General features: G+C 38.4%; 2 protein-coding genes across 5 annotated transcripts; one reads left to right on the top strand and one right to left on the bottom strand.

Moving 5' to 3' along the window:
* Positions 1-363: 363 nt before the first annotated feature.
* Positions 364-7,777, top strand: lyrm5a (LYR motif containing 5a). The gene is made up of 3 exons (XM_077544781.1): positions 364-529; positions 724-789; positions 1,344-7,777. The coding sequence occupies exons 2-3, from the start codon at positions 745-747 to the stop codon at positions 1,554-1,556; spliced, it is 258 nt and encodes an 85-aa protein (XP_077400907.1). The 5' UTR covers positions 364-529; positions 724-744; the 3' UTR covers positions 1,557-7,777.
* Positions 1,783-7,862, bottom strand: slc5a8 (solute carrier family 5 member 8). Of its 4 annotated transcripts, none has more exons than XM_077544777.1 (17): positions 7,497-7,862; positions 7,179-7,298; positions 6,490-6,555; positions 6,364-6,415; positions 6,223-6,290; positions 6,120-6,158; positions 5,925-6,040; positions 5,243-5,383; positions 5,044-5,173; positions 3,948-4,036; positions 3,757-3,866; positions 3,625-3,692; positions 3,470-3,556; positions 2,857-3,074; positions 2,686-2,789; positions 2,534-2,622; positions 1,783-2,440 (listed from the first exon to the last, which is right to left on the bottom strand). In XM_077544777.1, exons 1-17 carry the CDS (start codon positions 7,728-7,730, stop codon positions 2,330-2,332), a joined length of 1,842 nt encoding a protein of 613 aa, XP_077400903.1. In that variant the 5' UTR covers positions 7,731-7,862; the 3' UTR covers positions 1,783-2,329. The 4 variants fall into 4 exon arrangements, with proteins under 4 accessions (XP_077400903.1, XP_077400904.1, XP_077400905.1 ...); XM_077544778.1 differs by having other exon boundaries at positions 2,686-2,741; XM_077544779.1 differs by having other exon boundaries at positions 2,857-2,960.
* Positions 7,863-8,313: the final 451 nt, after the last annotated feature.

Raw genomic sequence — 8,313 nt, 5'->3', positions numbered from 1 at the left:
TAATTAGTATATGTAGTTTTAAAATGTACATTACGTGAAGCATTGCATTTTATTTTCATAAAGCTAAATCACATCTAATATTACATTTAACCAATATCTTTCGTTCGACCACGTTTAGTTTAATAACACAGCACTTAAATTGTAACATGTACTTATTATTACTATCACTATTATTTTTATTTTATTTTTAAAACGGTACTTGTAGCAGCAAACTACTACAAGTACTTCTTCCTTTGAGCATGTAAACTGCATTGAACATCTATTGAAGATCCATTTCTTTCCATTTTTATTCTTGCTCATTATATCTTGTAATGTTTATGCTTTTAGACCGTGTTCAAAACAGTCGATCAGAATCGATCACGAATGTTTACGCCAGTGCTTGTTGTGATTTACGACATTAGGAACGACGTACGGCAGGCCGCTGGCCAGCCTTTCTCTGCTAGCCTCTCCACAAGGACAACGTGAAGATTCCTCCCAATTATTACTTAATTTGGCGATATACGGCTCTAAAAGCAACACATCGACGTGTGTATGTATCTCCTTAACATTATCCCAAGACGTATTTTTGCCAGACTTGATGCAATGTGATTTATAACTGCTTGTTTGCTAATGTGCTGTTGTTTAGCTAAAGCTAAAGTGCTCGTCAGTCCTTGCACTGTTTTCTTCTTACAAGTTACAACATTAGGTTTTTGATGATTTTCTGATGACTCCTTTTCGATTTAGGGGTGTCGCCCCACTTCTCACATGGCCAACCCACTACGAGGTGAAGTTATTAAGCTTTATAAAAACGTAAGTGCATTTTTGGTGTTATGCATTCAAAGTTTTACTGTTGCTGTAGCAAATCCTGTGCAAAGACTTCTGTAATGTGCTATTTGCCATGAAACAAAACAAAATGAAACATCTTTTGCCCGGCAACGTTTTCCCACCAGCACTAATTTGCATAATGTGTGAATTTTTTCCTTTTGGAAAAACTTAACCCTATTTTCTCATTTAGAGTAATTGGTACAATATTTGTAGCTTTGACGCACATACAGTATCTACAATCAAAACAATGCAACATGTCGTTACATCACTGCTTTTTTAGCATATAAATGATGAGCCATGTCTTTGGCACTGTTCAGCTCAATCACCTGCACTGGGCTCCTTTATTGTCATACAGAGCATGACGTTTAATATAGCAGCCAGTTTTCATAGTTAGCAATGATAACTCTGCTGTAAAGAAGACAAAACAAAAACCAAGCAGACAAAACTAAAAAATAATTGATAAATACAATTTTCTCTGCCTTACTTGCAGGTTATGTTTTGTATGTGGTGATCAAATGTGTTTCTGTACTGTCCACAAGCTGCTGTATCTTGGTCGGGACTACCCAGAGGGATCAGCCTTTTTCCGAGAGCGCCTCAAGTCAGCCTTCATGAAAAATAAAGATGTGGCGGACCCCGAGCACATTAAAAAGCTTGTGGGACGAGGAGAGTTTGTCATCAAGGAACTAGAGGCACTCTACTTCCTCAAGAAATACAGAGCCATGAAGAAGAGGTACTATGACCCGGAAACATAATTGCACCAAGGATGTAAGTATAATTATGAAATCCTTGCCTGGACTTTAGTGAAGAATGGCTCTGTCCATTTGCCATAATTATTCACGTCAGCTATTTAACCAGTTTTTCTTGTATACACAAGCACTCTTGGGCACACACTCAAAAATTAACATTTTAATATTTTATTTGATTTTAAAGTATTGTTGAAGTGATTTGTGGTTGTTGTGTAACAACAAACAAGCAGTCTTTGTGTTAGCATAATGTGGAAGCAGCCATACTTGCACAACTGCAACTGTTAATTTATTGCTAGCAACAAAACATACAGCCATACATTCTTTGAGTATGATGTTCTACGGATTCAGAGAGAATCTGTGACAAATGAATGTAAACATATGTAAATCCAATCTGTATAGAAAAGCATGACTATTCCAACAAAATAAATGTGAACAAAACAAGAAGGCCTCACGTACTTGAATTACACACAGTCAGTATTATAGTGAACAATTGGCTTAAAATAGCCGCTTTGTTCCAAATATCAACTTCTAAATAGACAAATGTGTGAAGTGAGTAATATATTTGGCTTGTGTGATGGTTTAGGAAATGGCAGAAGGCCTGAGTAGAAAAACAGCTCATGTGAATCCGCAGTTAAGAGAATTGCAAAAATGTAGGCTATATACTTTATACGTGACATGTTTCTACTGTAAAATATATGCTTTTAGCTTGATAATGGTTGGGAAACGCTGATCTAGACTGACCCTAGTGACAGAATCCTACAAGGAAAATAATTTGGATCTCATGTAGGTGTGTTGCATTTCATGTAGTCGAGCTCAATGTTGCAGAAAGCGGGATTCTGGTTGCCGTGGTTCTCTTTGGTTTGTGCCACGTCAGGCTTACCAGTCATTAGCTTAAGAGGAAAAACAGATATAGAAGTAAGACGTAAGAAGGGTTGGCACAGAGTGTTGCATCAGGTAATCTAAAACGATAATTGTACACTTACTCTGTCCTTGAGTGCTTTGAATATGCAAAAGACAGTTGTGTCACTTTTCACCAAAGTAAGCCTTGAATCCACTTTGCGCTTCCATCCTCCTGAAATTACAATAACAGATTTTTATTTTTTTTTAACGCAGACTGTGTCAAAAATGTTCATACCTGTGACAAGGCTGATAAACAGGCCCACTAAGATGGTTATGATGGTTCCAATGGGACTGAAGTAAAGGTAGGACAGGGAGTACCAGTTATCAGCCAGTAGATTCCTTGCAAAAAAAAAAAAAAAACTAAAATCTGTCAAAATACTAAGCAAAATGCCCTCGACTCGCATACCTGTCATGGTCGGGTTGCGCTGGGGAGGTAGCAATGTTGCTCATGTGAGCGGGCAAGCCTGTGGAGGTCCGGTTGAAGCTGTCCGAAGCGGTCAGGTTACAGCCCTCAGTGGTGAAAGACAGGGGTCGACTCAGATAGGAAGGCGGGGGGAATATTTGGGCGCCGATGCCCACCCAGAGCGACACGACGAGGCCTGACACCAGACCTGACAAGGCTCCCTGAAACATTTAAGTCTCTTGGATGCTTTGGTACAATACCTCAATATATGAGCTATTGTGCTGACTGTTTTTTTGTTTTGTTTTTGACTGAGTGAAAATTTGACAGCTGGATGGCAGCAACTAACATCACAACAAATAGTTTAGAAGATAGTGAACAAGAAAAATATGTTTTGTGTTCAGTTTTGCCTATCGGACAGACGGACACGAGTTAATGGTAACACATGATGCAAAACGATATAGACAGGCTAATGAAACTAGCATCAGTGTTGTAGTAGTTATAACTAGGGCTGAACAAATAACCAATTCATATCAGCATTGCAATGTAGTAATTGCAATGGCATCATTTTTCAAAAGCATTCAGCCCTGATTATTATACACAATAGATTGCGACTCACTTTGGAATTGGCAAAAGGACAGATGATACCCAGTGAGAACAGCCCCAGTAAAGGACCTCCAATGATGCCAAAGATGCTGATGGTGGCCTATATGGAAGGAGAGCAACATTCATAGAAGAACTAATAACATTTATTTCACTGATATGAGGCACAACCTGCAATATTCCACCCATGAGTGAGGCCAGTCCTGCCATCCCGATGCATAACACGCCATATAAAAAGCCTGCAAACGTTCACATTACGTGTACAACAAAGTCATTTGACATACGGTGGACATGAATGCTTACTCAGGACTTTGGAGATGAAGGACAGCTTCTTGTCAGACACTGTCATGTGTGGCTTGATCAGGTCTTCCACAGTCACTGCAGCTAATGCATTGATGCTGGAAGACACTGTGCTGCTTGTGATAGGAGTCACAACACAGTCAATCACGCTGAAATTATGAAACCTTCGATTTTTAAAGTGAAGTGAGAAGGACCTCAGTGAGCCGCTGTATGCCGCTGCCACAAATAGTCCAGGCAGGCCAGGGTAGTCTCCCAGGATGTCCATCACCAAATACGGCATCAACTAGAAATTGACAAAATGTAGCTGCTTTAGGTTGCTCTCATTCAGGGATGGCCAAACATTTTTTATTTTTGTAGCAGGCCCGGTCGGTCATTTGTAAATCAGGTTAAAAAAAGAAAGAAAAGAAATGTCTTTGTCTACTAAGTAGTTCATTTTAACAATAATAATAATTCATTTATAAATTAACCAATTATTTAATAAAGTAACTACAAACATGTTAAGTATAGTGTGCCATTTTTATTTTTATTTTTATGGTAAATCTATTCATCAAAAATCTTAAATGTTTATGGAAAATTATGTTCCTATTTTATGGTATTGAAACTTTTTTTATTATTGCTTACGGTATATTTATTGTACACATTTCTATTTTATGATCTAAAATAAATATTCCAAATTTTTTAAAACATTGATATAAAATGTGAAATGTATAAGTAAAATTGCTTATTTTCCATAAACAATCATTACATTTATCAATTATTTTATGAAATGTTTTGTTAGTTTTATTTATTATTTACAAAATATTATCAGTGATTTAATTCATTAAAAAATATTCAATTATTTTATACATTCAAAAATATGTTTGCATTTTTTTCCTTATACTACAAATGTGTTGTGTACAAAAATAATCAACCAGTTATTGATAATAATAACAATAATATGCATAAGATACATTTTGAAATGTTAAATATGTATGCAAACTTCTTTTACTGTTTTTTATTGCATTATCTACAAATACATTAACCAATATTGTCTTTTTTTTTTTTTATTATAATATTTTTTTTTACAATGAATACATTAACCACTATCCTAATGACAAAATTAACATGAAAAGTCATTGTAAAGTACTGTGCACAAAACAGCACCCCCCCCCCCCCAAAAAAAGGTAAATTAAATGCACTAAATATCACAGAACTCTTGATTATATCAACACTGTGGGCCGGATTTAAAAACGTAGCAGGTCATACTTTTCCCATTCCTTATCTAATTTCACATTTCATGTATTACTGAACCTGATCTGGAGCGGAAACTATGCCGGCAGTCCACGGGTCACAGTTCTTGTACACCGAATAGAGGCACAACCCGGCGAAGACAGACGACAGCAGGATGCAACACAGCCCAATCAGATTAATGAACAACGATCTGGGAATTTTGAAGGCAAACAACGGATGAAGAACAACATTTCGCCAGTCAGCTCAAGTAAAAACTGACAATTTGGCGTGCGTGATGCTCTTGCAGGAGATGTAGCGCTGAACCTGGGCCTGGTTTATGCCGTAGATGCTGACCCAGACAAACGTCCCTCCGAAGGTGACGGTCCAGAACGTGTGCCTTTTCTGTGGTTTGGGGTCAAAGCTGGCGAATGACAGCACGTTTCAGTCATTGTTGTGCTATTTGGAAAGACGCTGACAGTGGGCTTTTCATTTTCAAATAATGTTACAATACACAGTGGGCCAAAAGAAGGTCAGCCATTTTGTCTTGTACTGCCACTTGCTGTCAACTGAAAATGACATCACAGCTTTGCTTAATGCTGCATTCGAGGAAGGTGGGAAGCCGGACTTTTGCAACTTCATAGTTCATACCAGGAAATGTACATGGAGGTCTGTTGCAAAGTCAGAAAAAAAGGAGCCCCCGACATCATTGACTCTGGTTTCAATCTGACGTCACGCGACAATGGCAATCCCCATAAAGACAAAATCCGTGAATGGCAAAACTGTTGTTTTTTTCGCTGAATTCCTATTCCACAAATGCAATATTAATCAGAATACAGTGTTTAAACACGTGTGGTACATACACATCGAACATATTGTTGTAAAGAACATTTTTTACTTGAATCCTCCTTTGATGTACCTCTGTTGGATGCACTGTATATTTCCTGATATTTCATCACACTCACTCCCAAATGTCGAGCCTCCCTCCTTGACGGGAATCCGAAATAATGAGTCCGACTCCGCCTTTGAGGACCACGCAGCGGATGATAACTAACAGAAAGCCTGCAAGCATGACACCAACCTGGGGGGGAAGGGTAGTCAGCACTGAATTAATCAGGTTGCCTGACCCCCCCCAGTTAATCCTCTAGTCAAAATCCTACCTGGAAAACATCTGTCCACACCACTGCCTTCAGCCCACCCTGTACAACAAATGTGCTCAGAGTGTGGTGATTTTCAAGCCACATATTCCGATCTTATACTTACCATGGTGCAGTAAAAGGTGCACACCACACCTGTGGAAATCACCGCGCTCCAAAGATCCATCCCAGTGACTGAAGTGCAAGGCAAAAGTGTGAGCGTGACTGCACTTTGTAGCACCTTTGAGTAGAGTGCGGGGCACAATACCTTGGTTCAAAGCCAGGGCCGGGGTGTAAATGACGATGCCCGTGTAGAGGATCTAGACAAAAATGCCAAATGTTAAAAGCACAGCAAGAGTGACAACTGTCTGTCTTTTTTAAAATGGCTTCTTACTGTCTGCACAATGAAGAGAAGTGTTCCCAATAGGCGGGTTGCTCTGCTAAAACGGAGTTCCAAATACTTGACAGAAGACAAAAACAAATAATTTGCAAAGTACGTAGAAAAAAAATAAACATTCCTTGTAGGCCATTAACAATGATCTCAAATGCCGTTCATATATTTTTTTTCAATGTTCAATTTGCCATTCACACTCAATGTTATACAATATTCATTATTCATGTATAGTTACAGTTAGTATACATAGTATAGTGTAAATGTATACAGGCATATAATATTTAGATCAATGATTATGTGCTGCTATTGTCATGGTGAAAACATAAATGACTGCAAATCAAAGTATTTAGTAATTTAAAAACTAATTGAAGTAACTGTTTTTCATATTAGCTCATGGTTTATTTGTCTTTATTTTTGCATAATTATGCTTTTTTTGTATTATGAATCTGATATTGTGTATTGTAATACAGAATAATGTATTGCTTATGTTTGTTAAAAACAATACATGGGAAGAGGACTTCACATGATAAATCATACTCACAATATTGAGGGGGGGGGGGGGGTGCAATTAGATTCGTTTTCAAAATTATTCATCTTAAAGCCACAATTTGTCCACTGTAGTACCAGCAAAGGCTTATTCTATTTTAAACACCACATCCTTAAGCGCTGTTCATAGTTTACATCCGTACCTCATAAATGCTGGTGATGGACAGCCTGTAGAATACTGGGAGGAACACCTCAGAAGTCACCACCATGCTCATGAAATAGGACAGACCATAAAATACAATGCTGGCTCCATAACGGTACACCTATAGAAAGACATTTCTTGTTAGAGATTCACACACAATATTTGGGGCATTCCTGTATTGGAGGACTTTTTCTGTCTTCTGATATCTGTTTTTCATGTTTGTTTGTTTTTACTTTTCAGTCGAAATGGTGTGTCATTCAAACTAATGCAATCCTGTTACTCGACTATCTGAAAAATACGTAATTCATTCAGATCTTACCTCGGCCGGGTTGGCGAGCACCGTGATGGCTGACATGAAGCTGGCCGTGAGGGACAAGGAGACGGGCAGAGCTGTGAGCCGGCGTCCGCCCGTCAGGAAGTCGTCCGAGCTCTTTAGGGCCCGGTCTGTCCAGGCGTAGTAAACTCCGATGGCGGCGGACACAGCCAACATGAAAGCGAACACCACATAGTCGGCAGCAGCAAAAGAGGCCCCAACAAACGGGGCCACTGACATTCTAATGGAAATGAAAACGATGATATTCGGTCATGTGTTTTGTGAAATGCTCGACTGGGCAAAAACCAGGCCTTTGAGCCCTTTTATGTTTTGTGAAGGAGGAAAGGGGAGGTGAACATTCCAGGCAGGTACATGAAGGCAAGGAGGCAAGAGAACTGTATGGCCAGATATCATCAGTCCACACACACACGCACGCAAAAAAAAAAAAAAAAGTGAATAAAATGTGCACATAATGTTTTGTTTTTGGGATTAGGTCTGTATGTTTTTTCTTCCCGAAAAGCGTGTCCTCCTCCTTTAATATAATGCCTCTGACACTTGTATCAAGCTGACCTTCACAAAAATGTTTTCCAATATGAGAATTTTCATTAGGGCAGCACTGTGCTCAAATGGTTAGCACATTTTTGATTCACGAGGTTATCGAAAATAGATTTGACTATTAGCTAGAATTTGAACTAATCCTTTACACTTTGAGTTGTATTTTTATGCATGAAAAGGCTATATAAATAAAGTTTGATTTGATACACCTGTACCTGTTTAGTCTCATTTATCTTAAAATTGGTGCAAATCATATCTCTTATCTATT

The sequence above is a fragment of the Vanacampus margaritifer genome, chromosome 15, assembly GCF_051991255.1.
Source record: "Vanacampus margaritifer isolate UIUO_Vmar chromosome 15, RoL_Vmar_1.0, whole genome shotgun sequence".
NCBI classification, from domain to species: Eukaryota; Metazoa; Chordata; class Actinopteri; order Syngnathiformes; family Syngnathidae; genus Vanacampus; species Vanacampus margaritifer.
The sequence above is the reverse complement of the archived record's forward strand: the minus strand, read 5'-3'. Positions and strand labels throughout refer to the sequence as shown.

What these genes read in the sequence shown, in the direction of transcription:
- lyrm5a (XM_077544781.1), top strand. Translation starts at nt 745, where the DNA reads ATGGCCAACCCACTACGAGGTGAAGTTATTAAGCTTTATAAAAAC. An exon ending in TTATTAAGCTTTATAAAAAC is followed by an intron (nt 790 to 1,343) that starts GTAAGTGCATTT and finishes ACTGTCCACAAG; the next exon opens with CTGCTGTATCTTGGTCGGGA.
- slc5a8 (XM_077544777.1), bottom strand. Translation starts at nt 7,730, where the DNA reads ATGTCAGTGGCCCCGTTTGTTGGGGCCTCTTTTGCTGCTGCCGACTAT. An exon ending in GGCCCTGGCTTTGAACCAAG is followed by an intron (nt 6,291 to 6,363) that starts GTATTGTGCCCC and finishes CTTGCACTTCAG; the next exon opens with TCACTGGGATGGATCTTTGG. An exon ending in TCATGGGTGGAATATTGCAG is followed by an intron (nt 3,557 to 3,624) that starts GTTGTGCCTCAT and finishes CCTTCCATATAG; the next exon opens with GCCACCATCAGCATCTTTGG.